The 27979-nt window shown below is 57.5% G+C and overlaps 1 protein-coding gene and 1 pseudogene across 10 annotated transcripts in view; one reads left to right on the top strand and one right to left on the bottom strand.

The window, feature by feature from the left end:
* The window catches only part of MYO18A (myosin XVIIIA), a 107411-nt gene that overhangs the window by 43080 nt on the left and 36352 nt on the right, over positions 1–27979 (bottom strand). For 5 of the 10 annotated variants that reach the window (XM_075561282.1, XM_075561286.1, XM_075561287.1 and 2 more), the window contains exons 3-11: positions 10023–10727; positions 3581–3668; positions 3311–3417; positions 2816–2992; positions 2287–2500; positions 1913–2055; positions 1234–1334; positions 408–471; positions 47–191 (exon numbers count right to left, since the gene is read on the bottom strand). In XM_075561282.1, the coding sequence (XP_075417397.1) occupies positions 47–191; positions 408–471; positions 1234–1334; positions 1913–2055; positions 2287–2500; positions 2816–2992; positions 3311–3417; positions 3581–3668; positions 10023–10727 (1744 nt within the window). Of the gene's footprint in view, positions 1–46; positions 192–407; positions 472–1233; positions 1335–1912; positions 2056–2286; positions 2501–2815; positions 2993–3310; positions 3418–3580; positions 3669–10022; positions 10728–12550; positions 12592–20862; positions 20941–27979 lie in introns of those variants that run through there. The other 5 variants (XM_075561290.1, XM_075561291.1, XM_075561284.1 and 2 more) reach the window with 3 other exon arrangements.
* Positions 17579–17999, top strand: LOC142460216 (ubiquitin-conjugating enzyme E2 L3-like; annotated as a pseudogene).

The following is a 27979-nucleotide window of genomic DNA, read 5'->3' as shown; positions in this document are numbered from 1 at the left end:
GTCTTCCAGGTGATGAGCAGGTGCGGGGACCAGCCAGTCAGGTTACCTTTGGTGGCACCTGCAGCCCCCAGGTGGTAAATGGCAGCCAGGATGAGCCAGCAGGTCTTCTGTTCGTCAGGGGAGATGCCCAGCACCTTCATGGCCGTCTGCAGCTTACTGAACTGCTGAGCTGCCTTCTGCTTCTCTTCCGGCTGCAGGGACAGACTGGCACATTGACATCGGAACTCAGAGGGGCTGGCCCTCCCAGCAGCAACTCTCCCCGGCCCACCCCCAACATTGCTGCTGGGCCCCTCAGAGAGGACAAGGACAGAGCTAACCAGCTCAAGCTCTGCTCCCACTCTCCTCAGAGGACCCTACAGGCTAACAGAGGTGCCAGGCTATTGCCCCAGTCCCCACAGCGTCCTTACCTTGGCCAGCGGCACTATCCCAAATACGTTATTCTCTGCCAAGTGGTTCAAGTGGAGTTCTGTCCTAGGGGTACAAATAGGGCATCAGTACCCGGCTTGGTCCCCATGCCAAGGCTGAGAAAGGCAGGCTCGGCAGCGTCTGTCTGCCCATCATGCCCCCGAGGTCTGGTCAGCTGCTGCTGTCTTTCCTGGTGTGCCTCAAGGCCTGGTCAGAGCACCAGCTTCTGGAGAGCAGGTCCTCACAAGCACCCCCACCCCCTCCTCTCCTCCTGAAAGGGTCCAGCAAGCTCCTGGAGGGGCAGGGAACTGGGCCAGAGACTGCCTGTTGGGGGAGTGAGAAGGATAAGCCTGAAGGCAGCTGGCTCGGCCGTGTCAGTTGCCCTTCTCCTGTGAATGCAGACAGCAGCCTGGAGGTCTGCAGGGAAGGACATGGCAGAGGCAGTCAGTACAAGGACAAGGGACAACTCGGAGAACACTAGAGGCTTGGGCTTCAGCATCACCACCTGGGGGACAGCACCAGCTCAGCCCATACCAGCCCTGTATCTAGAGCATGCCACAGCCCCCGAGCCTCCCTGTGCTTTCCTCTCCAGGCCCAGGCCCATGCGCAACGGAGATCCTAGCACTCGGGCCAGTGGTGCCCCCTGGACCTGGAGCCGGGGAGACCCTGCTGAGTAAGGCTGATGTCTCATACATATCACCAGGCCCAGGGCCTAACTCACAGCCTAGCACACAGCAAGCACAGACAGACACAAATGATACAAGATGCAATCCAGTGGCAAGGTCCAGGGACCCAGGCCACCACCCTGTACCCTCTGACCCCTCTCACCTGAGGGTGCCATCTCCACAGGCCAGTAGGTAGTAGAAGATGTTGAACGTGGCCTCGCTGGTGGGGCGCCGAGCCACACGCAGCTTCTCCAAGAGCATCGTCTGTGGCCCAGCACGGAGGGTGGGGGACAAGGAAGGTAGTGCAGGTCAAACTTTCCACACTCGGACCATAAAGAACCAGACCCGAGACTGTCATTCCCACCCGCACCCCCAATCCCATCTTATTCCCCAGGTGCTCAGACCACCCTAGGGCCACCCGGGCCAGAAACCAGAGCCAAGCAGAAGCCAGCCCAGCCCAGCTCCTGCGGGCCCAGGCCAGTGTCTGGGCAGCTTTCTTGGGGAGATGACCCCTCTGCCGTGAGATTTAATTTCGTGCAAGAGGGCTGAGTATACTGACAGTCTTCTGCTGGGACCGACAGTGGCATGGGGTGTGGAAGCCCCAGCAGGGTAGGGAAGGTAGAGGAGGAGGCAGGCACTGGGCACAAAGCTGAGCCCATCGGGGGAGCAGGAAGCATGAAGGTAAAAAGGGTAAAGGCTCGCACAGAGGGCTGAGGGGATCAGGCACATTCCAGGGGGCAGAATCCCAGGAAAAGGAGGCACATCAGGAAGCCTGGTCCCAGGGATATGCGATTGGGCTGTGAGTGTCCCACGATCCTGAGGGCTGGGCAGTGCCCTCTTACCTGAATGGAGGCCGAGGCCACCTGGCCCGCCTGGTCAAAATCCAGCGAGAGAATCTGGGAGAAGCGGGTGGCATTGCCATTCATGATGGTAGGGCTGTTCCCAAAGGCTTCCAGGAGGGTGTACAGGGCCTGCCACTTCTCCACTGCAGAACACAGGCAGGGGTGGGAGGCCAGCTTACCCCACCCGCTGGTGCTCCAGAGGTCCAGGCCCCACCCAGGTGTGAAGGCTTGGAGTAACTCAGGTCAGAACTACCCAGAGACGGAGCAGACTTGAGGGGATGGAGCGGCCGGCGAGAGAAGTGGCCCTCGAGGCTCCTCCTTCCCCACTCCCACCCCCAGCCCGTGCTCCCTGCCCCCAGCTGCCCCCGCCTCACCAGAAAACACCTTGTTCCCACTGGAGCCTGCGATGGTGGCGAGGTACTGCACCAGGTGCTGGCAGCTCGTGGTCTTGCCGCTGCCGCTGCTGCCCAGGAGGATGATGGACTGGTCCTGCCGGCTCATCAGCATGGCCCGGTACGCCGTCTGGGCCACGGCATAGATGTGGGGTGCCATGTCCTCCCGCCGGCACCCCTTGAACATGTGCATCACCTTGGATGGGAGTGGGAAGACTGTTAGCTGGTCCCCACCGGACAGCCCTCCTCCCCAAAGTCCACCTCTTTCTAGGGTTTCACTGAGGAGGCGGAGGGGCCCTAGAATGGGAAGCAAAGGCCACGTGTAGATTGCAGGTACTGGCACACCCAAGATCTCCATTGGAGCTTTGAACCGTGCCTGCAAATGCCTCCTCTTACTAGGGTCAGCAGGGGGGTGGGAGGGGTGACAGGAGCTGGTGAGAGGCAGTGGGGGTGGGGCAGAGAGCCAGGGAAGGGGCGGATGGGGAGTACAGTAGCCCAGAAGGTGCCACACCTTTTCCGAGTACACAGCAGGGGCCCCACGGGGGCTGAGGACAAGCAGGCTGGGGCCAGCATATGTGTGCAGCAGGCTCGCCCCATAGCGCTGGCGTAGCGTGTGCAGGGCGCTGGATTCGTTGAGGTACACCAGGGAGGCCAGGTCCTCCAGCCGGTCGCAGGACGGAGCATTAGCCTGCGAGGGAGAGAGGCAGGCCGGGTGAGCCGTGAGCTGTGTGTGTGTGTGTGTGTGTTGTCTGTACATGTGTATTCTACATGTATGCATGTAGGATGTGGTGTGTACGTGCATGTATGGTATATGTAGTATGGGTTGCGTTGTGTGCTGTGTTGTCTATGAATGTGTGTGGTATGTGTGGAGTGTGCATGTGGTATGTGTGTGTGTAGTGTTATGTGGTGTATGTGTATGCACACACGTGTGTGCAGGCGAGGTGCTGTGTGTTTAAGCCTGCCCGGCCCTGCCCAGTCCACACCCTCAGGCCCGGAGCCTGTGAACCTTCTCCACGTCATCTTCGTCCACATCCAGGACGGCTCCGTCATGGTCCAGCTTCAGCCGCACCTTCCCCTCCGGCAGGCTGAGGTCGTCGGATTTGAGCTGACTGCCTGCAAAGCAGGGGACACACCACCAGACATGTTGGGGAGCTTTGGCCACCAGGTGGTTAAGTCTATCCCTCATCCCGAGTCACCAGCCTCTCCTCATTCTCCACCAAGGCCGGTCTGGGACCACGGACCATGGGTCTGCACAGAGGGCCCCTCTGAGCCTCACCCAGGGAGAAGCCATCCTGGTGGACCAGCCACACCTTCTCCGTCTCGTACCAGGCCTCCTCGGCTGCGATCTGCTCCTCGGTCTTCGCCTGTCGGGGGGGAGGGGAAGAACGCATCATTCAAGCCTACTCCGGAGGGCCGCAGAGGCTCAAGGGCGTCCTGAGAGACAGACAGTGGAGGGAAGAGGGCAGGCAGGTGGCAGACACAGCACAGGGTCGGCAGAGGTGTCAGGGAAAGAGGTGGAGAAGGTAGGGAGTTGGGTTGCTCCTGAGGAGGTGCCGGCTTGGTGAGGACAGACACGGGACCATCCTCTCGGCCTGGAACGCCTGGGAAGGACAGGGACACAGGAAGCATGTGCCCCAAAGAGAGCAAACTCCAGGAAGCAAAGCACCAAGTCGTGTCCCTGGCCACCCTCTGCCCGCTCCTCCTTGCCAGGCCTGGAAGCTCAGGCCTCAGAGCCCAAACCCTTGGCCCTGGCCACAGCTCTGCGACCTTTCATGCCCGGCTTTGCTCCTCAGCCGACAGTAGGGTTTCCTTTACCCAGCTAGGCAGGCATTTCTTTAAGACCTGAGAGAGGTATCTACCCAGGACTGGGTGACACCAAGTGGCAGGTGGGTCCAGAGCCCCTGGCTTGAGCCCTGGCACTTCCCCCCACCTCCCCTCCAGATCATACTTAAGCCAGGCAGGGGATAGTGCCCAGAGGAACATGCTACCTCCCTGCCTGGCCCTTCTTCATGTTGCCAGGATGGAACATTCCTCCTCAGAAGGTGCTAGGTGCACAGGCCTCTGTGGGCCCACGAACATCATACAAGCCCACGTGAGGCAGCCAAGCCAGAGACTGGGGGCTAAGGGAGCAGTGGGGGGAGGGGCCGGCAGCCCCGCTCTGCCGAGCACAGGAGGAGGTTGGGATGGCACACACCCCGCCACGCCCCAAGTTCCAGGTGGTCACCAGAGATGAGCATTGGCAGACACTGCTGGGTACGGGGCTGCCAAGCTTGGTACCCCTGAAGAGAGAGGGACTGGGGTTGCCCAGAGACAGGGCCTGGCAGGGGTGGGAAAATGGGAGGGGAGCCCAGCTCCCAAGTCCCGTCCGATCCCTCTGTCATGTGTGAGTACAAGGACAGCAGGATGAGACAGTGGCCTCTCGAGGGGGGCATGGTCACCCCTGGTGGCAAGAGGAAACCCACAGACACGCCCTTGCCGCCCCACTCAGCACGCCTGCTGTCCAAGTGTCCCCAGTGTGGTGTCCATTGTCTCTCCTGGAGTTCCCCAGTGGAAGGCCTCTGCCCCTTGAAACTTGAGGCTGAGGCCCAGTCCTGGGGGAGGCCCAGGGGAAGAATGAGAGAGCCTTAGGAAGGAGCTCGGGGACCCCATTCTTGGAATGGCAAGAGGAGGCATGCTAAGGCCTGCTCTGCCCTCCCCCTGCGTGTTGTTGTGGGGACACAGCCATTCAGCAGGTTCCACCCACAGCTCAGTGACGCTGGCTACATCCTGCCAGAGTTAGGCTCTCAGAGCCCCACAGGGGCAGTTCTCTTCGGTCCTATAGGATTCCTCCCTTTGTTTTGCTTTGGTTTATTTTCTTTTCCCAAGTTGACCCTTCTCTCTGAATTAAACTCATTGCTCTGTAAAGTCCCTACCTCATCTCTGGAGTTGCTAGACGAATCTTCAAAGAACGCAAGGAGGCATTCTTGACTAGCTAAGCTATTTGGGGATGTTTTGGGTTGGCTGATTTAAGAGTATGTCAAGGCAACAGTTTCAGGCGCCCATCCAGCCTGCGTGGCTCCAGGAAGGCCAGAGTCCATGAGCATCTACAATTCTGTTCTATAATTCTTCCCTTTGGGTACAATTCTGTTCTGTAATTCCCCCCCTTTGGGTTTGGAGCCATCTGTGGAATCTTGGATTAAACCGGGCAGCAGCTGTAGTTGGGCATCATGCCATTCTTCTGGTCCCAAGGCAAAGGCATCAGTTTGTTATCCCTGAAAGGAATTAGCCACACCTTCCGTGTTCCTCCTCCTCTGCTGCTCCAGCGGAAGAGGGACCCAGGCCTTGAAGAGCTGCTTGTAAGCCTGGACGACCCCCGGCACCAGCAGGTGGAGGGAACCCACTCACCACCCACGCTGGGGCATTCCCTTCGACTCACAGCGACCCTATCAGACAGAGGGTAATGCTCCTTGGGGGTTCTTCCTGAAGCTCTAAGCTCTAAAGCCGACTGTCTCAGCCCCCACCCCCACTCCACCCCACCTCCGAGTGGCTGGGTGGGTTCGAGCCACAGAGCTTGCAGTTAGCAGCCCAGCCATTAGCCCACTAGGCCTCCAGGGCCCCAGTGGATGGAGCCAAATCACTAAACGTGACTTTCCCCGGCTACTGAGCGAGAGGCCAGCCCGGTGTCCGTGATGCCCAGAGTGCTGGTTTATGGACCGTGAAATTACCTTCCAAATAGGCGGACACCATGGGGTTGTCAGCATTTTAATGTGATAAGTGAGGATGTTTTGAAAGTCTAGTTCTTCATGTTTGGAGAAATGTAACTTTAGACATAGACGTATGTGCATGTGTGTGTGTGTGTGTATGTGTGTGTGTGTCCCGGTGCCTTTCGATGCTTTATTTTTCCACATCAGGTGGGAAGGACGAGACCTTGGTCCTGCATGGGCACATTTTGAGTTCAGGTTTTCAGTACTGATGACTCTGTCACAGATCCTAGGCAAGGCCTCTTCGTCAACTCCTTCAGGGCTAATCAAGAGGAACCCTTTATTCAGTGGGCTCGGCACTGGGCTGCTAAGCAAAAGGTTAGTGGTTCGAACCCACCAGTGGCTTGTGGGAGAACGATGAAGCAGTCTGCGTCTTTAGAGATGGACAGCCTTGGACACCCTGGGGGACAGGTTGAACTTGCCCTGTGAGTCAGTTAGTAAGATGGCCAGCAGGGGGAGACAGAACGCCTCACCTCCAGGGTTGTCCTGGAGGGAGGGCAGGCAGGGATATAGCCTTTTCAGCTCGCTCTATCCTGAGTTGAACCACCTAGAACCCCAAACTCTGGCCACATCCTTCGGTGTCAGCGCCACTGAGGCCAGGGCAGAGCAGTTACACATGGCCTAGAGGCTTCCAAAGGCCTTGCACAGAGCTGCCCCATCTCAAGGTCCTGGCACTGCCTCCCCCAGGGGTCCCCCCAGACACCGGGTGGGAGCCCAAAGGGGAAAGAGGCCTTACACTCCAGCACGAGGCCCGAGCACAGACGCCAGCCCAGGTACAGGCCAGGGGCAGTGGGTGGTCACCGGAGGAAGAGGAGGGCTCCTGATGGGGGCAGGAGTACCCTACCTGGCCGTGGGCAGGAGAGGCGGCCTCAGGGTCCAGCTATCAGCGGCAAGCAAAGAAGAGGGAGAGAGAGAAGTGAAGACAGGCAGACCATGGGCACGTCCCCTTCAGAACCCCAGGGGCTCGTGGATGCACACACATCAGCTGCCCGAGGTGCAGGGTGGAGCGTGAGCAGCAGGTGAACTGTGCCCGGGCAAGGCTTATTACCATCCGACATCAGCGCTTGTGGCCTGGGCAGACGAACGCCATCCAGTCCAGCGTGGCTGTGCCCGGGACCTGCGTCCCATCTCTGGGGCACTTCCAAGTCTCAGCCCCAGCAGCACAGAGCTGTCCCCTACCTCTGAACACCTCCACCCCAAGGTGGCCACTCCCCAGGCCCTTCCGAGCTCACCACCCTGCACCTCGAACAAGGACCCCTGGAGCCCCATGTCTAGGATCCTTTCCTCAAGCCCTTGTGGCACCCCTACACCTCTCCAGGTAGACACACTGACCACCCGGCAAGTAGAGGCGTCACCCACCCAGATCCAACCTGGGTGTTGGCAGGCTGAGAGGCAAGGCGCTGTGGGCAGGCTCCGTGCTCAGCGTGACCTCTCTGTCCCTTGTTGGGTTATGTAAGGCCCACAAGGCCTTTGTAAGGAGGAGGGACAGTCTGTGGGACATTAGACTCTGCCTGATAGAAACGGGCAATGGGGTTAAAAGGCCCTGTTGAGTCTGGAGAACTGAGGCATCCAAAATGGGCCAGGTGGTCCAGGGAGGGTATCAGCTTCTTGCTTTGCCACTCACCCCAAACCAAAAAATCTCACTGCCTTGAAGTCATTGCTAACACACAGCGACCCGTCAGGACAGGGCAGAGCTGCCCCTGCAAGTCCCTGGGGCTGCAACTCTTTATGGGACTAGAAAGACTCCTCTTTCCCCGCGAGGAGTGGCTGGTGGTCTTGAACTGCTAACGCTGCAGTTTGCAGCCCACTCTGTCACCACGAGTCCACCAGGGCTCCTCAGGGCCCTCACCATTGCCGCTGTGGCAATAAGACAGGATCGATCGCCAGAGTAGGAGGAAGGTCTGTCCCCTCCCTCAGGCACAGGGCTCTGACTCTGGAGGAAGAGACCTTCCAGACCCCTCCCTCGGGGGGCCACCACCTCCTCCCCCGCTGCCATCAGAGTCAGACTTGCACCAGCGGCCACTCCCACACACAGACACACACAGCCTGGCCCCCACACATGTGTGTGTGAGAGAGAGAGAGAAAGAGAGAGAGAGAAGGCACATTACAGAAGCAGTGAAGATCCTCTCTAGTCGCTGGTGGGCCTCCTCTGCTGGGGTCAGCTGGGCCTTGGGGGCAGCTCCTGCCTAAGAGTTAAAGCACTATTAGTGCGGGGAGGGCAGGCGGGGGCCCAGCACGCTGGGCTTGCAGCCCAGGAAGCCACAGGAACCCGCCGGGTAAGCGGAGTCGGAGTAGGAAAGGATTCCAGCCAAGCACCCATTAGTTTCTAAACTCACAGATGAGGGGAAAGAGGGGAAAGAGGTGCCCGGTGGCTCCCGCTATTTCTTTCCACCGCCAGAGGCAGGATGTCCCCATTCTCCGGGCAGCCCCAGGTGACTGGGCTCCAGGTCCCAGTGCATCCCAGCCCCTGCAGCTGCAGCCCAGTGAGAGGAGGGGGGGCAGGGCAGGGAGTCTGGAGGGTTAGGGGGGAGGGGGCATGCAGCCAGCCCAGGAGCAGGCACATGACTCTCTCTGGCTACTTATAGGTTCTCTCTAAGGACTGACAGTTGATCTCATGTCCTGCCTGAGGGCCCAAAGCACCCTTGCCAATCCTTCCTGGTGTGCCAGAAATGGCCACGTCCCTGATCCGGAGTAGTCGGGGAGTGAGGGCTGTGGGTTCCCCCTCTGATGCTGTGGAGTCACAAGTGGGGAGACTAGGACCCCAGGGATCCAAAGAAGTAGCGGCCAGGAGCACAGGGCCCTTCGGCTGGGCTCCCACATCCTCCTGGCCCCTCTCCTCCCATTTAGAAGGGGCCCATCAGGAGCACCAAGAAGCCATGGCGTAATGAGACAGCCCCTGGAGGGGTCGGAGAAACAGGGCAGCTTGGAGAGAGAGACTGGTGCCCAACCCAAGGACCAGTGAAGTAGGCGTCGCCTCGCAAGGGAAAGGACTGAGCTGGCGGACCCAGGCCCTCCGCTCTGCCTCTCAGCCTCTGCCCACCAGCAGAGAGCAATGTGTCATGAGCATGCAGGCCCATTCGCTGCCCAGCACAGGGCACTCAAGTACCCAGCTGGCAAGGAGGACACTGTGCTGGGCAGGCATGAATAAGAGAGCGAGGACGATGTGGTGCCAGAAGCAAAGTTAACCAGCCTGGTGGGCATGTCATCCCCGTGGGTGGAGCGTCCTGCAAGGCAGGATCCCGGCTCAGAGCATCATTCTGTTCCTACAAGTCACAGCAGCCCCCAGTCCTGGTGTGGCCCCTTCGTCAGAACTTCAACAGGCAAAAGCACTCTCCTAACAAAATCTTTTCGAAAATCATTTGGCTGGCAAAACCTGAGGGTGGGTATTTATCGCCCCGCAGCAGCAGGGACATACATAGATTTTTTTTTTGCTCTCAAAACATGAATATGAAAACAAACAAACAAACAAACATGAAAGTGTTTGGTTCCGGGTCCTAGTCATTGTCTACCCTGTACAGCCCTCTCGGATCCACACACGGCTACCCCTGAATACTCCAGGCTCCAAGGTTTTCTGAAACCCGGCCACAGACCTTTTGAAAGATGCAGGTTTGCCGGTGGGACCTTGCTGAGTGCTGTAGGGGCGAGTGGCGGGGGAGGTGAACCCAGGCCACCTGACTCCCGACAAGCCTGTGTTTCTGCCCTGGCGAGGGCTCTGCTGGGTCTGATTCACCCAGGCTCCGGCCACTGTGGCAAGAGCGGAAGGGCAGTGGCACGTGGGTTAGCAGCTCCCCTCCCAGCTACGTGGGAAGAGCTCCGGGCACAGAGGGCCCTGGCACCTTGTAGAGGAAGCCATGCAGGCCCGGCCGCCCCGCCCAGGCTCCGGGACCAGGCTCTGCTCATGCGGGCTCACTGCGTGGCTGGGGAAGCCAGCTGTGAGGGGCCGGGGGAGGACGGGAGGTTAGTGTCACACGCGGGTACCTCCTGCTGTGCGCACGGGGCGGCTGGCGTGGGCTGCTGCTCTCCAGAGAGGTTCGGCTGAGGGCCAGAGGAGCTGGGGGCCTCCGGTTCTTCCCGCGGGGCTGGGGGACACTGCTTCTCGGGGGCGGCAGCAGGCTTGGCTGGGGAGCCGGGTTTCTCCGGGGGGTCCACCTTCTCTGGGGAGCCTGGTTTCCCCTCGGAGCTCTGCCCTGGGCTGGGGCCTTTCTCCCCTCTCCCAGAAGGCTGCTTGCTGCGGGGCTTGTGGTCCTTGCCTCGGCCCCGGGACATCAGGCTCCGCAGGCCCACGGAGAGCTCATCCTTGGCCGCCTCTCTCTTCCCTTCAGGCTTAGCTGGAGCCGGAGGGGGCGGCGGTGGTGGCGGTGGCGGGGGCGACTTGGGGTTGGGGACAGCCTTTTCTCCCCTCTTGTTTCGAGCTGGGTGCTCAGGGGACTTCCCCCCTCGGCCCGGAGGCTCCTCACCAGGCAGCACCTTGCTCACCACCTTCCTCATGGCACTTGCCACCCGCTTCCGGGACAGACCCTGAGTCTCCTCGCCGGGGGCTTCCACTGAGGCAGCAGCCAGGCCATTCATGGCCAGTGCAGGGACAGGGCTCTTGGCTTTCTGGGGAGTCTCTGGGGGTACCGGGATGGTGGGGGGCTGAGGGCTCTTGGGCGGGCCACTGCCGTCCGTGGAGTTGCCCTGGAGCTAGTCACACAAATGGGGGGGGGCGTTAGTCTCGGCCTGCGCATCTCTGCCCACCCATGACTTCACCATGGGCCCTCCACTCACCCGTGCCACCCCACCCCAAAGCCCCAGGAATGTGCCCCAGAAACCCTGTCTCCACTGACCAGAGCCAGACGACTGCACCTAGGAGTTTGGCTCCTCCTTCCCCAAAGCACTAACAGGGTACCACTGTCACCTGCTGTCTGACCCCAGGGCGCAGGATGACACTGTCTGATGCCAGCGGCCCCAGAGTGCCCGGAGGCCCAAGGTGGGGTTAACTAGCCGCAGCCTGAGGCTTCACCCCGAGGCTTCCTGCCTTGTGGTCTCTGATCTTTCCGTCCTCCTAGCCAGGCCTCCTCCCTCCCAGCACCTCTGGCCTGCAGCCACTGCCTGCCTTCAAGGGGCCCAACCACCCAGTGCTGGCCCAGGAAGCTCCTCCCGTCCCACGACCCCCAGTCTACTTTCTACCTGTCTCTTCGTACCTTTCCCACAAGAACTGTCCTCAAAGGCCTGGAGATGCCCTAGCTCTCAGGGTATGTGTGTGGACTGGGGAGATGGGAGAGGAGGCAGAGGCAGCCAGGGCGGAGTTTCCCACCCTCACCTGGGCAGCAAGGTCAACCTGGGGTCCTCACTGGTTGGGAAGCGCTCTGTCCCTGAGCTGAGCCTGAGTCCTCATTGCCCCCAAACAATGACCCTGCTGTGGAATGCACCTGTCGATCTCTGTGCAGCCCTGGGAGACTGCCTCTGGCTGCCACCAGGAGAGGCCACCCCACCTCCTGGGCAAGGCACTGTCAGGCAGGCCTGGGTCCAGGTCCCACCTACAGGGGCTGCTGCTACACAGGTGGGTGAGGGAGGGCTTGAAGGTGCTGGAAAGCCTGCCAGGGCACTGTGGAGCTGGCTGGTGGCCCCATCCCTCCCCTTTCCTTCGGGCTTTGCTCCATCCTTTATACACACACACACACACACACACACACCCCACACACACACCCCCCCCCGGGACAATCTGAAGCTTCTTCCTCACGTTCTCTCAAGTAACCATGGGATAGCGGGATTGTGTCAGGATCGGGAGCAGCTACCATGCCCGACCAAGGAAAACTCCACCCAGCCAGGACAAATTCCAGCTGGGGTCACGAAGTAGTGATCTGTTTTGTAATCCAGCTCTACCCCAGATGCTGGGCACGCTGGCCCGGGGGGTGCCAGCAGCTGCACTACCCTAACTACCCAGTTCTGGGTCTGGCTAGCCTCAAACATCGGTGTCCCTCCTGGTGCTTGACAGGAATCCAGCTTGCATTCAGGGTTCCACCCAGAGGCAATGACTTGGGGGTGGGGGCTGGGGGCACAGACGGACAGCCGGGGCCTCCCTCCAGGCCGCCAGCATCAAGCAGCTGATCGGGTCTTGGGGAGAGACAACAGCAGCTGTGGTTAATTCCCTCCATGCCCTTGTCCCGAGCCATGAAGAGCTGGCTGAAGCTCCCGACAGCTGAGTTGAGCTCTCCCTGAGCATCCCTGGGCCTAAGAGTTGGCCTGCCTGGCCTCTTCTAGCCTCAAAGGGCTCCAAAACCCAGAGGTAAAGGGGACAGGAGACTGTCAGTCCCCAGAGCATCTTGGCTTCCCCCATCTCTTTGGGGTAGCACCCCCGGCTGGTCACGCACAGCCTGCTGCCTGCCTTGTCACTGGCATCCCCACCAGCCACACCATCCAGGGAGGGGCACCCTCACAGGCTAATCCAGGGCTGGTGAGACTGGGGGCAGTCTCCCCTCCCCCCCGCCGACAGACACACAGAGAGGCCTTGAAGAAGCACTTACAGCCCCTTCCTCCTTGCCAGGAGGCCCAGACTTTGGTGGCATTTTATCCTCCTCTTTAACCTGAAGGAGCAGACAGAAAAGTCACTGGTAGCTCAGGGCTGGGTATCCAGCACCAGAGCCCAGGACAGAAACAGGCGTGTGTGTGTGTGTGTGTGTGTTGGGGAGGGGTGCTCCTCGCTCTCCCATGGGGCCTTGCCCCTAAGTCTTCAAGAGTCTGAGGCGAGGGGACCTGGGCAAGAGAGCCTACCCTGGGACCAATGACAGCTTCAAACACTAGGAGAACCTGTGGGTGCGAAGGCCACGTCCCTTCCCGGACCGCAATCACCAGCCAAGGCCCTTTGCCCGCTTGGGCTGTCTAATGAGGGCCGCCCCCAAGAGCCACGTCAGGGCCTGGTGACATGGCAGATAAAAAGATCCCATTTATCCAGCCCAGGAGAAACCACAGGAGCCAGCCCAACTCCGATAAGCAGTGGTTTGCACAGAAGCCCCTGGTGGGGTCACTAAGGGGGGCAAATATCCATCGGGGTGGGTGCCTGCTGGGCGAGCAGAATTGGGTGCAGGGCTGGCTGAGCCTCTCTGGGTCCTGGGTGCTAGCCTCCCAGCACCTCTCCTGAGGGCACCCCGCTTGGCCGGGCAGCTGGACTCCGACTGGAGGCAGGAAGTAGGGCAGAGGGCGGAATTCTGGAGAGGAGATATTCTCCCAACCTCAGGCCCACAAAACTGCCAGTCGTGCAGCCTAGGGAGGAAACCCCACGGTCAGGGGCTGGGGGTGGGGAAGGAAAGACGCCCTGGGCCCTGGCCAGGGTGCTGGTGCTAGGACCCAGGAGCGGAGCAGGAGCAGGCCAGATGCTGAGGGGAGGAGGGAACCAGGGGACAGCATCTTTTATTCAGGGAAAAGAGCCGGCCCAGGCAGATGCTCCAGAGTCCTTTCAGTTAAGAGCCAGGATCCAACAGACCCAGCAGAGCAGGCCCCCAAGTGTGGGGGAGACCCTGGTTCCCTCCCCTCCCTAGCATCTCCCTCCACAAGCTGGGTGCCCGGGCTGGCTCCAGCAGAGTCTTCTTCTCAGCCTTCACCTCAGCCACAGGCAAAAGCTGGGCCACTACCACGCCTCTATCTCCTCGGTCGGTCTGAGGCAGGCTTTCAGGTTTGTACCTCCTAGCACAGTGAGCCTGGGCACCCAGGGAAGAATCCTTGGTTCCAAAAGGAAAAGGTTCCCTGTGACTCATCCAGAAACATTTTAATGATCTATCTCGGGAGGAAATCTCCGTGGTTGTTTTTTTTTAAAGCTGGGGTCCTGGCTCACTCTGAGCTCTCATCAGCAGTGCCCGGGGCACTGCCCAGCAAGCAGCTGCTGCAGATTTAAAGCAGCATCTTTTCTGCAGAGCGACTTTCAGTAGGCTCCGGCTTCAAAGTGAGTTCCCATTGCCACGGACACAGGGAAGACGGCAATAATGACCCTGAGTGGACCGGACTACTTTAGAAAGTGGGCTGGAGCGGAGGGGAGACGGAGGAGCTGGGGGAGAGGGAGCACGGAGGAGTGGCAGCATCTAGGTTTGTACTATGATCCCCACCCCACCCCCACATGCCCATCCCTCCTCCCCTCTCCCCACTCCTGGGACCACCGTGCGTTAGTTCCCGGGCACACAGGTTAGAGCAGCGGTTCTCAACGACCCTTTCAAAGGGGTCGCCCGATTCATAACAGTAGCCAAATGACAGTGATGAAGTAGCAACAAAAATAATGGTATGGTTGGGGGGTCACCGCCACCTGAGGAACTGTATGAAAGGGTGGTGGCGTGAGGAAGGTTGAGAACCGCTGGGTTAGAGGAAAAGCAAGTGTTCTCCAACTACACGCATACTCGTTACTGCACGCAGGGCTGTTAGTTCAGAGTCCAGGAGGGTTACCCGATTCCCAGTCCCCTCCGCACCCTTCAGCAGCTCCAAGTCTGTTCTCCTCCAGTGGTTCCAGTCTGGGACCCCAGGAAGCTGGCCCATGCCGAGAGGCATTGGGGGAGTCACTGGCTGCCCCCCGAAGTGTCTGGGACACTAGGTCCCGCTGTGAGCTCAGCTCTGGATTTAGCTTCTGGCTGACTCACCCCACCCTTCCCCACCCCCCTGTAGGTCACTGCCCAGCCAGGGACTGTGCACACCCAAGTCCGAAGCCTGATTCACCCTCTGGGCCCAGGCAGCTAACTGGCCTGATTCCCCCATGCCGGCTCTGTTCCTTCTAGCCGCCCCCACCCCTACTGCCCAAAAAAACTGGCCCCAATCTCTAGGAGACAAAGTTCCAGGGGCCTTGGAGTCAAAGCCATTCCCAGCAGCCCCTCTGCACAGCCACTAGCCCAAGGGTGAGCCAGAGGAATGGGACAGGAAGGGTGTGGAGGGGTTAACTTGGAGGGGTACCAGGGCAACAAAAGGTGGCTCAGCTTACCAGAGGAGGTGCTGAGAGAAAGGGCATGACTCAGGACAGGGGCCCAGCAGGACAGAAGGGTGAGCTCCAGGGCCCCCTGGTCATTCCACCCACCCCTAAATCCACACACATGCCCAATCCAGCTCTAGCTCCCACAAGCCAGTCTCCTGCCTGCAGACACACCAAGCCAAGCATGTGGGGGAGCACAGGGATGCTGAAATCCAACTTTCCTTTTGCTCCCAGAAGGCAAACTTCGATGAGAAGGCCATGGTGCCGAAGGTAGGCCACACCCTGGTCAGAGAAGAACCAGGGGGCAGGGCCTCTCAGGGGCTTGCAGTCTTCCTAAAGGCCAGAACCTGCCGGAAAGGAGGAGTGGGGTGTGGGAGGAAGGATTACAAAGCTCACAAGGTCAGAGAAGGTGGACGGAACCGAAGAATGGCAAAAAGGTGAAGGCAAGGGGGACAGGATACAGAACGTAGCTCCGTGCCCGGGAACAAGTCACTTCACCTCTCTGCAAAACCAGGCCGGGGTTAATGTCCTTTCCAGGTCAAGGGCCCCAGAAGTGTGGGTTTGGGGAGGCACTTAGCACAGTACATCAAAGCTGCTGGCAGGTGGCCTGGGAGAGGGACCCCTGCACCTCTGCCTTCCACCAGGAACAAAGGATCACCTGCCAGACCAAGGGGTCTGGAGAGCTGTGAGGGTAACCCCCACCCGACCCCCTGACCCTCTGCATGTTAGGAAGCAGAGCCAGACACCGGCCCTCCCCAAAGTCAGCAGCCAGAACCTGCCTCGGCTGAGACCAGGCCTCGCGCAAAGATTCAGTCCCAGGCGGTATTCAGCAACTGGTACATTCTCCTCCCGACTCACAAGGAATTGACTGACAGTTAAAATTTATCTTCAATTAGTGGCTTTTTTTGTTTGTTTCACGGACCAGCTAACACGCTAGACACCTGAAGTTTCTTTATTGATTCATCCATTTGTTCTCTGATCTCTAGGATGTGTCTTACCAGCCCAGGAGGCCCCAGCTGCCCCCGGCTGTGTGCCTACCCAGCCGTGCACACCTGGGCTTGCTGTCGCACCTGCACAGCCTAGACACCGGGCTGAGCGCAAGCCTGGCGCTCGCTCCAGAGAAAATGCTCTTTGTGGCTTTTGTACAGAATTGCCTGGATATCTTTCCTCTCTTCCCGATCACGGGGTTTTTAACTTGGCTTTGTACTGGATCAAGAGCACCTTAGCTTGACCTGATACAGGCAGGTAAGGGATCAGGCCCCAGGGATGGCGGCATCGCCTCTGCTACAACCACCCCCACCGTTGGTGGAGCCCTGTGGCCCCTTCTCTGGAGAAGCTAGCCTTTGTCCAACCATAACCTTAGTTTTTGAACTGGAAAACTTATCATCAGATGGGCCCCCTAAAAAGGCACGTAACACATCTTTTCTAGTGTTAAATCTTACAGTGACCTCACGAAATGGGAATTAAGATGCCCATTTGCCGGGGGAGGAAACGACCTCAGAAAGAGACTTAAATCACAATTACAAATCACTTAAGTGGTGGCACTGGGATTTGAACCCCAGCCTGCCTGACTGAGGCCTGTATTTACTCAGCACACCCTTCCTTAGAGGCCCGCCTGCCAGCCCGTGGGCGGAACCTTAGACAGCCATCCGAGGGGCTGTGCTGTCCTGAGTTGCCAAATCTGGTTCATCCGCGGCACGGGGTTCAGGAAATCCGGTTACACTAAGGCATGAACTGAGAGGGCAGGGTGGCGGGAAGTTTCTAGACTTTCAAAGGGCCCTTGACTACCGCTCTCTGAGGCTCTGACCACCTCCTCCCTCCCTGGCACTTTGGACTTCTCTTTAGAGAAGGGAAGGGAAGTCAGCACTCGCTGAAAACTTAGGATGGAAGGTATTTATGTACGTCTGTCGGGGCCCCATTGAGTCCTCACAACAAACAGCCCACTTTCCGGAGAAGGACACTGAGGGCCAACAACTGGCCAAAGACTCCAGGCTAGTCAGTGGTGGCTGGGACTCAGTCCACGACGAGTCTGGGTGAGCTACTTGCACGGCTGTGTCATCCACTGGACTGGGCTGCCTGCCCCATCATACTGCAGGCACTTCCCAAATGTCTGCCAAGTGGTTCTCTGCACAAAGCAACCTCTCGCCCCCCCCGCCCCCGTCTCTTCCCTCAACTGCAAACCAAGGAGAACCCCCTTGCTCACCCCGATCCCCAGGGATGCAGCAAACACCAGGGAGGTGCAGGTAGACTTTGACATTGCTGGGTAACGCCTGGTGGAGCGAAATGTAACAACAGCCACTCAACGACTCACACCGTGACCTTGTCATTCCACCTCCACCGTGGCAGCTATCCCAGGGAGCTGACTCAAAGAGGAACACACACACACACACACACACACCGATGTAAAAACTGTAGTAGATGCATCCTACATAATAGCTGCAAACTGTAAACAGGCCAATATCTAGACTTCGGTAGACTGGCACTTCTGTCCAAGGCACTCTGATGGTGCCCTTGACACTGACAAATAGGTGGATGATGTCACTGGGTGGAAAAATCTACACAAGAGAGCGTCCATCAAAGAGCAAGCAAACAGAGCAGCACCAGGCCCAAGATGGCGGCCAGCAGGAGGCTGATGAAATCCGCAAATGTGGAATGAAAAACTTCTGCCGTAATACCAAGGTGGATAATGCTAATTGTTTGTCTTGGCAAGGGCTTCTTGTTCCTGTCAACCCTCCGTATGATCAGGGACCTTCCGAATCCAAATCAATTTTCCAGCAGAGTCCCCCAAAGATCTACCACCCGAACAGCGACAAGAAGGGCCAGGTCTGCTGCCCATGATTAGCGCTGAACACTGGAAGGCAGCCACCCAAACTGACCACGGGTCTGGTCTCGGCAAAGCCCCTCTCGGGCTACGAGCCATGGAGGCATGGGGGCATCCACTCTGGGCCGACCTCGCCAAAGGATGCTCTAAGGACCGTCAACAATTCTGTAAGCACGCTGAAGAGTTTACAAAGAAACACAGGGGAAAGTGACCTGTGGACTGAAATCTGCAGTGACCGATTCCCGTGAGTGTGAGCGGAGGCCCCAGCAGTGCATTCAGATGCCCTCTCCCCCGCAAAGCAGGACTCTGGGGAACTGACACTGGTTCCAGTCACCAACTTGTTACAGTTTTCTTAACCACAAGCGGTCTAGACAACCTGGAAAGAAAGGATTAAAATTCACCATGTTCTCCTTCCAAAAAAAAAAAAAAAAATCAAGCAAACAAACAAAACCACCCTAAAACCAAAGGAGTCTACAGATGCCAATCGCCCCGATGTTGTTAATGAGTGTGAATTGCACACAGTAGAGCCATTTGGTCTTGGTTTTGTTTCCTATTTGTTACTTACTGCTTAATGTTATTGTAAAGAGGGCTAAGTAGTCCATTAAAAAAAAACACCGGAAAAACAAAGGCGATAATAGCTAACAGCATTTGTTCTCAAAAAAGAGAAATGAGCAGAGGGGCTGTCTAGCCTCAGCCCAGAAAGCTCCTCAACCACCAAGTCAGCAGGGACCACCTCCTCCTCTCATCTACCCTCTTCTCTGACACTTGAACGAGGGAAGGGGAGAAGGCCCAGGAGAATTATCTACTCACCTGGCAGCCCCTCAGAATGGAATCCCGGGCCTGGGTAAATGCTTCGAGGCCCAAGCGTCTGTACCAGACACCAGCACACCTGGTGAGCCCAGGAGTGGCAGGCAACCCCAAGAGAGACCGCCAAGAGGAAGACAAGCCCACGTCACCTGTAGCCAAGGTAACATCCCAGAATTCCTCTCTGCCAGCCCTTGCATGCTCTGAATTCTCATTCTGAGAGAGACGAAGTAAAATAAAGAATCCTGGCAGCCTCCTCTTAGCGGGGGCTCTCCTTCCCATTCTTCCCCCCCCCATTCTTATGCTCCCAAGTTCCCCCTGCGCCACCCCTCCAACCCCCACCCCCACACCTGAAGTCCCAATCTCTCAGTCAGGTATATATCCAAGGTTGGAGGGGCAGTGGTGAGGGAGGCGGAATGAAAACTACAATAGGAAGAACCCCAAACCAGACCAAACCCGTTGCTGTCGGTCCTGACCCATGGCTTCCCCGTGTGTGGCACCAGAGAGCGGCTGCGTAGGGCTGTGATTTTTATGGGAACAGATGGCCAGGATTTTCTTCCTTGGCACTACTGGGTGGGTTCGAACTGCCAACCTTTAGGTTGGTAGAAGATTGCAAGTCACTGGTGCTACCCAAGGATCGAAAGTAAAAATGGTGTTCTTATTGAGCATTTACTCTGTGTTAGTCACAGGGCTAAGTCCTTTACATATCTATGTCACGTAAACCTTACAAGCCTCCAAAGGAGACCCGGTTATGATCCCTACTTTACAAATGAGCAAGGTGCATAAGGCCCAGAAACTGGCCCAAGGCCTCACACAGCACAGGGCAGGCCTGGGCCTCATCACCAGGTGCGTCCTCTGACAAGGACCTCAGGGGCCCAGATCCCATGGCTCACCTGCCCTGTGGTCAGACAACAGGCTGGGAAGGAAGCAAGGGTTTCCACAGACGAACTGCCCCTCCACCCGGGAGACCTGAATCAGCTTTACACAGAGTGCTTGAGAGGGACAGGTGCTCTGCAGGGAGTGGCCTGAAGGCTGCCACTCTGCCAGCCGCAGGAGGAGGGGCAAAGGCTTGGCAGGGACACCCTTGCCCCCTCCGTCCAGCCTCCCCCACCCAGCGTGGAACAGAAAGCAGAGTGCACCCGCCATCACCACCGGCCAGCCGGGAGGAAGCAGGTGCACTGGAATGGCTTCCTGCTGCTACTGCAGTTGCAGAAGGGCCTGGGTTTCCTCCTCTAACGGCCAGGCCTGCCGGAGACCTCCCTTCCCTGGGGACGCTCGCTGTCCCTCCGCAGGACACTCTGCCATCACCCTGGCCACCATCTTGCAGGGCCCTGATTTTGGGAACTGCTGCTGGGGACTGGGGGTAGGGGTGAGCCAGGCTGAGCGCTATCTCTCGCACCACCCCCACGCTGCCCACACACACCTCAGCCCCGGAGCCAGCTCTGTGGCTGGGGTGGGGCTGTCCCCCGTACAAAGAGATACAAATGCTCACGGACACATCTCGGCCTCCTGATACTCCTCCGCACTAGACCAGCCCACACACGCTGCCAACTGCTGACGGGACTGAAAACCTTACCCTGGGCTGCTGGGAGGGGCGGAACGGGGGATGGAAAGGACGGGGAGCTAAGGAAGCAGCTCTGTCTCTCCTCATTTGCTTTTTTAAGAAACTTACTCCTCCAGCACAATCTCAGCTAAAAAGGAGAGACCGACACACCGGCGGGCCATCCCTGCAATGCCATCTCTGCCCCTTCAAGTGTCCTAGGCACAGAAATGGCAGAGGCCAGGCCGAGCCCACTCTTGGGGGTCCTGGGTAGGGGGGATCCCTGACAACTCCAAGCTGGTCTCCTCTCAAGTCCCTCCCTCCTGCCTGGCCAAGGGGAAGCGGAGTGAAAGCCACACTGGCAGCAGGAAGTAGGGTCCAAGACTGGGTGCTTCTGGGGCTTTGAACGGAGGCGGGCGGGCCTCAACCATTGGCACTCAGGGTTTGTGGGGAAGGCGTGTCACCGCCTGTGGCCTCCAAAGTCGTGAGTCAGATGGCCCTGGCCTCTAAGGGGGTTGGAGGCTGCCATGGCTGGGCAGTTCCCTTCCACCAAGAGGCTCTGGAGTGTGTGTGGGGGGGGTGGTGCCAAGACAGCCTCAACTCTGCCTCGCCACCGACTTCAGCAGCCTCTGGGGGAAACAACAAAATGCCTCCTCCTTCCCCAAGTAGGCAACAGCAGTGTGAGGAGCCCGGGGCATTTGGGGGCTGTAGGGGTCAGAGGGACACTCACCCGCATGTCCTGGCCCCCCAGCAGCCCGGAGCAAGGAGTCTCCTCCTCGGATGCTGCTCGGTTAGCAGCTCAAAATAGCGCTGGCAGCAGCCCCGCCCTCGCCCCGCCCTCGCCCCGCCCCTCCCGCCGGCTGCGGTCCAACTCGGGCAGCGCCAGCCTGGAGGGGGGGCGGGCGGGCGAGCGGGACCAGGTGCCCCCCCCCCCCGGGAGGGAGAGGGTGGGACGCAGCAGCGGGGCTGTGGCAGGCACGGGGGCAGTTCGTTGAGTAAGAGGGTAGGGGTGGGTAGCAGGCATTGCTGGAGAGTTCGGGGCTTTCTATTGACCTACACCCAGGCTCCTGGACAGCTGGACTGATACGGCCCCTAAAAATAGCAGAGGAGGAATTTGAGACCTGCAGCCCCTCGCCCGACAGGCCTGGATGGAGACATGAGCGTTCATGTAAGCACCCCGTGTGTGTGCTCACGCACGCGTGCGCGCACATAATTCCTGAAAGCACGGCCCAGGGTTCCTGAGCACGCACAAGTCCTAGGCACACCCAACCACCTAGTCACTGGAGGAGAGGCCCTGTCAGCGCTCGTGTCCCATCCCATATGACACTCGGGGCCCACTGCCCACAGGGCCCCAAAGCAGCCACCCGGCCGGCAGCCCTGTGACTCTGGCAGGCGCACAGACCGCTCTGCGGCCGCCGTTCCGTCTCCCTGAAATAAGTACACTGGAGAGGCGGGTGTGCGCACCATCCACTGCGCCCGTATGTACACACCCCCCCCTCCCCCCCCTCCCCCTCCCCCCCCCCCCCCAATGCCTGCTGCACACAGCAGTGGGTGGGGCCGGTGAGGTGTGACAAGTGAGTCTGGCCAGGAGCAGATAGAGGAAATGGGTGGGGGGTGGGGGGGTGGAGTAACGAAAGCCTGAAATAAATACAACAAACCTGTGCTGCTCACATACAAAGTCCTGGCCTAGCTCTCCACTCAGCACACAGGATGCTCGGCCTGGGCTGGGGATACAGTGGGAGCTGGGAGGAGGATGGGAAATGGGTCAAAAGGTGGGACCTGCAGCCTTCCCAAGCTGTAGCTCAGCAGAGAAAAATCAACCTTCCTCCAGAGGGAAGAAAAAGTGAGGTGGAATGGAGCTGGTGTAGGACGCCCTAAGTCCCAACCCGTGCAACCTATCACCTCTGGCCGGGCTTAGGCGCCCAGGGCGTCCTGTACTTAGCATGCTTTCCAGGTGGAAAGGTTCGTGGGATGAGCACCCTGCTCTGCTCCCTGCGGGTATGTGCATGGGCTGGGAGGATAGGGTGCGGTGTCAATGCTCTCGAGGGGGCGGCTTTCCTGGGTGACCACCTGGGCCCTCTGGGACTGGTGTTCTGTCACAAGCCTTTACATAGTCAGTGCCAACCTGCACCTGGAAATCACCTGGAGACTTTGAAAATACTGGTGCCTGGAGGGAGGCCTGAGCCTCGGCGACAAAGCCAGCATAAAGCCCAGCACCAGGGTGCCGTTAGTGTGCATGAATGACAGCAATGTGGCCATGGGCGGATGACTTAAGTTTCTCTCATCTGTAAAATTAGCATCGTGCCTGAACATACGCCATTGAGGTTAATAGGAGATTAGTATAGATTCTACAAGGGCTTTGGTTCTCAAAGTTTGATTCTCTCAAAGTTTGGATCACCAGCAGCAGCATCACTTGGAGACTCGTTAGAAATGGGAATTCTAGGGCGGCAGACCCAGAAAGTCAGAAACTAGATGCGGCGCCTAGTGTCTTAATAAGGCCTCCAGATGGCGCCGATGCCCACTAGACCTTGAGAACCGCTGCTCAGAAGGCACTGTCTGGCCTGTGCAATGGTGAAGGATGGTTTGATCTTGGCTCTTCTTAACCTCTCTGTGATTCCATTCCCCCCCCCCCCATCGGTAAAATGGAAGAGTCCTTGGGTGATGCAAATGGCTAACATGCTAGGCTGCTAACCAAAGGTTGGAGGCCTGGAGATCTACTTCCCCCAAACCCGCCATTGAAGACCCCACGGAGCACAGTTCCAGTCTGACACGTGGGCATGCCACACGTCGGAATTGACATGATGGCAGTTGGTATTGGTAACATGGAGGCAGTAATAGTACCAACCAGAACCCAAAATGAACTGATGGCCATCAAGTCGATTCTGGCTCACTGCAACCCTACAGAACCATGTCAACCTGCCCCTGTCCGTTTCCAGGACTGCAACTCTCTTTGAGAGCAGAAAGCCTCGTTTTCTCCCTCTGAGAGGCTGGTGGTTTTGAATGTTGGGCTCGGAATGTGGTTAGCAGCCCAACGCATAACCACCATGCCACCAGAGTGCCTCAGTAGTATCTGCCATGCAGAGGTAACTGTGTGGGTCGAAGGAGTTAGTTCATGCAACGTTCTAAGAAAAGTGTCTAGCAAACGTGTTTTTGGTCAGTTGTGACTATTTTTAATATCAGTAATACTATTATGATCAGAGTTGGCTCAGTGGCAGTGAGTTTGGTTTTTGAGTTTAGGATCACGAGGAAAACAAGTGGCACCATAAACAAAAGTTCCAGGTCACTGAAATCTTCCCCCTTTCAGGGACTAGTATTCTCTATTTTAAATGGCTTTCTAAATACTATGACTATTCACAACCACCACCACAAGGCCAAATATTTTTATACAAGTGAGCTTTAAAAAGTACATGGAAAGGGGTGTTAAATGATAATAGACTTTGTCCACGAACTCCTTGAAGCCCCTCATATATGCTCTCTACTTTGTTAAGTAAAACACTCCGAACGCCTCGCTCTCCCACTCGACTCAGAGATTCGTTCTTTCCCCTGATCCACTGCCACTCCACCTTTGTAGTAACAGGGGACGTCACCCCCCATGGTGATGACTCCACCAAGACTCCCCAAATGGGAGTCCTGACTCCCCAAACGGTGCTGGCTGGATGCCACCTGAGGAGATCAAGGTCCTCCAGGCAGGCTCCCTCGCCATCCCTCATCCTCGCAGGTACCTTCACACTGCTACACTCCAGTTTCCGGGCAAGCTTCCGCTCCCCATCCCCCACCTGCCTCTGATCCTCCCCTTAGCTTCCTCCTCCCGAAGCTTGCCACCAGAAGAGCCCTTTCTCACGACTGCACCTTGAAAGCTCAGGAGCCCTCAGCACTCTCTCCTCCCTCCAGAGGGGCGTGTGGGAACATGTTCACAAGCGTGAACATTTTGCCCTGCGTTGCACAAGTCTACATGTCCATGTTGTCAGTGCCCAGAGTTGGCACGGCCTCATTGTGACCTCTTGACATATAGAAGAGGCTCCCAGTGATCTTGGGAAAACTCATCACCTTTGACCTCCATTTCCCATGAGCTTCTTGAGGTCTCTTGGTCTATTACTTTTGTATAGAGAGGAAACAAACGTGTGTGTGCGCGCTCTATATTGTTGTTATTGTTTACTCAACAGGACATAACAAACGCAACAGCTTCTGCATGCACAGTTCAGTGACACTGGATACATCCTCGGAGCAGTGCAACCAGGTCCCCCTTTCTTTTCTCAGTTATTCCTCCCCCGAAACATAAACTCACTGCTGGGTGGTGGTGGTGGTGGTGGTGGTGGTGGTGGTATGGTGGTGGTGATGGTGGTGTGGTGGTGGTGGTGGTGGAGGTGGTGGTGGTGGTGGTGGTGGTGGTGGTGATGGTGGTGTGGTGGTGGTGTGGTGGTGGTGGTGGTGATGGTGGTGATGGTGGTGGTGGAGGTGGTGGTGGTGGTGGTGGCGGTGGAGGGGCGGTGGAGGTGGTGGTGGAGGTGGTGGTGGTGGTGATGGTGGTGGTGGAGGTGGTGATGGTGGTGGTGGTGGTGATGGTGGTGGTGGTGGTGGTGATGGTGGTGGTGGTGATGGTGGTGGTGGTGGTGGTGGAGGTGGTGGTGGTGGTGGTGGTGGTGATGGTGGTGGTGGAGGTGGTGGTGCTGGTGGTGGAGGGGTGGTGGTGATGGTGGTGTGGTGGTGGTGGTGGAGGTGGTGATGTGATGGTGGTGGTGGTGTGGTAGTGGGGTGGTAGTGGTGGTGTGGTGGTGTGGTAGTGGTGGTGTGGTGGGGGTGGTGGTGGTGATGGTGGTGGTGGTGGAGGGGTGGTGGTGATGGTGGAGGTGGTGGTGATGGTGGTGGTGGTGTGGTGGTGGTGGAGGTGGTGATGGTGGTGTTGAAGGTGGTGGAGGTGGAGGTGGTGGTGGTGTGGTGGTGGTGGAGTGGTGGTGGAGGTGGTGGTGGTGATGGTGGAGGCGATGTGGTGGTGGTGGCGGCGGTGTGGTGGTGGTGGCGGCGGTGTGGTGGTGTGTGTGGTGGTGGGGTGTGGTGGTGTGGTAGTGGTGGTGATGGTGGTGGTGATGTTGGTGGTGGTGGTGGTGGAGGGGTGGTGGTGGTGGAGGTGGAGGTGGTGGTGGTGGTGATGTGATGCTGGTAGTGGTGGAGGCAGTGTGGTGGTGGTGGTGGTGGTGTGGTGGTGTGGTAGTGGTGGTGAGGTGGGGGTGTGGTGGCGGTGTGATGGTGATGGTGGTATGTATGGTGGGGTGGTAGTGGTGGTGGGGTGGTAGTGGTGGGTGTTTTAAGGAGCTTTCCTAATTCATTGCCCCTCCCTTGATGGAGTGAACCCTTCCCATTGCCTCAGCTCTCTAACTACACCGTTCCCTGCCCTCTCAATGACCCAAGTCACTCTCAAAGGCCGCCAGCCCCTCCTCGGCACAGCAGACAACAGAGCACCTTACTGTGCCTATATTAGGAAGCCCGATGCCCTGGTGCTTTACATCAGCTTTTTTTGGTTCTTTTGTCCCCTACCCGGCAGACCATTAGCTGTCGCTCTGCCTGTCAGCAGGCCCGTCTCCAGCAGCTTCACTTTCTTTTAATGTGCTGTTTCTGCCAATGGCTAGAAACCCAGATAACCAAGCCTGAAAGACCTGTGGCCAAAGCTGAACAAGCAGGGTATCAGCACAACCTGCAGGTCCTCTGGGGCAGGAAGAGCTGCGTGTTCAACACAGCCGCTCTGTGCTCTCTTGTCGCTAACTGGGAGGCTTGTTGACCCACCGCCATTCAGCAGTGTTCTGGGTGAAGGTGCCATTTCTTCTAACACTTAACCACGTGCCCGCCCACCCCTCTCTCCTGCGTGGATGACTAACTCCTATCAGGTCTCTCTGGGAAGGGTCCGCTACCTACAGTGACCGCCTCACAGCAGTTATGCCGCCCCTCCAACCGCATTCAGAGGGAAAGCCGAGGTCCTGCCACCCGCCCATCTTCACACAACCACAGCCAATCTCTGCTGCGGTTTTAGGTCAAGAGGTCACTCCCAAAGCCAGCCAGATCCACCCCACCATCTCCCCCAACCTGACCCCTTGTCAGAGGAAGCCAACCTCCAACAACCGAAGGCCCGGTGGAAGCAATTGTATGGTGACACTATAGAAAGTGCACAGTAAAGTCAGTGCATAGGAGAGATAGGAGACAGAACAGAACGAAGGAGTCAGACACATTTCATGGTAGCATGCCCACCCTAGCCCCTCGTGGTGTCCGTGTGGAACTGGGAGAAGAGGGAGTGCCTTTCCTATCTTGGGACATTTATAGGTCGCCATAAGACATGCACATTCAGTAGTGACATGCGTCACAAGGTGGGTAGTATCTACGTGAAGGTCCCTGAGTTCCCAGGTAAGGAAACAGAATACCTGCATTGGGGGACGGTATGTGGGGGTTGGGTGACCCGGTGGGAAGGGAGAGAAAGATGTCTCTGCTCCTCCAGGGAGACATCATCAACCACGTGCTCACTTTAAGGCAGCATAGCTGTTAGGGGAGAATCTGTGGAACACTGAAAGCAGGATCCTGTACTTGGACTTTGCCTCTAATTTACCAAGCGGAGGTTTTCCTAGTGTGGAATACCAGCTTTCCAGATTCCCTGTGATAAGTTAGGGCATATAGGCCTCGTCCTAGTTCCCTCAGTGTTAGTTTCACCCCTCACGGTTCGATGATTCCTGCCCCTCAGCATATGGACTGATTCCAACTGTACAACATTCCGGGAAAAGCAAACTATCGAGACAGTAAACAAGATCAATGGTTGCCATAAAGTAAATGAGCGAGCGAGCGAGAGAGAGAGAGAGAGAGAGAGAGAGAGATAGCGCAGGTGGAATGAAGGGTATTTTTAGGGAGTGGCCCTAATCTGTGTGACCCCGTAATCATGGCAGGCACATGACATGAACCTTTTGTCAAAACCCATAGATCTGCCCAACACAAGGTCAACGATGGGCTTCAGTTAATAGCACTGCGACTAAACTGGCTCATCAATTGCAACCAGTGTGCCACAGGGGTAGAAACTACTCAGAGACAAAGGGGGAGCAGGCAAGGGGGGGCTACATGGGAGCTCTCTGTGCTTTCGATTTTTCTGAAAGCCTGCAACTAGACTATAGTGCAGTGATTCTCAACCTGTGGGTCTCGATGCCTTTGGGGGTCGAACAACCCTTTCATAGGGGTCGCCTAAGACCATCGGAAAACACCTATTTCCAGTGGTCTTAGGAACTGAGACACCGCTCCTCTATCCGTCTCCAGGTGGGTCCACCCCCATGCAGATAGGCTGATCTGGTGAGAAAGAAGCTATCTCAATCTTTGCACTGGCAGTTGGCTTTTTACGCATACTGTCACAAAATGTAGCAATGTAGCTTACTGTTGTTATATTAAGACTGTTACCCATGCTACACCATGCTTCAAGACAAAATTTCATTTATTTGTCATTAGAAATAAATATGTATTTAGTATGTATTTAGTATTTATAAATAAACAATAATGGTATACATAGCAATGTGGTGAAGAAAGCTGATGGTGCCCGGCTATCAAAAGATCTGGGGTCTTAAATGCTTGAAGATAAAACAAGCAGCTATCTAGCTCAGAAGCAACAAAGCCCACATGGAAGAATCACACCAGCCTGTGTGACCACGAGGTGTCGAAGGGATCAGGTATCAGGCATCAAAGAACAAAAAATCATATCATTGTAAATAAGGGGGAGTACAGAGTGGAGGCCCAAAGCCCATCTGTACGTAATGGGACACCCCCTTACGAAAGGGTCGCAGGGGTTGGAGATGAGCCAGTCAGCATACAGTTTAGCAACAACGAAACAT

Source organism: Tenrec ecaudatus, chromosome 10 (assembly GCF_050624435.1).
Source record: "Tenrec ecaudatus isolate mTenEca1 chromosome 10, mTenEca1.hap1, whole genome shotgun sequence".
NCBI classification, from domain to species: Eukaryota; Metazoa; Chordata; class Mammalia; order Afrosoricida; family Tenrecidae; genus Tenrec; species Tenrec ecaudatus.
This window is presented reverse-complemented; position numbering and strand designations above follow the sequence as displayed.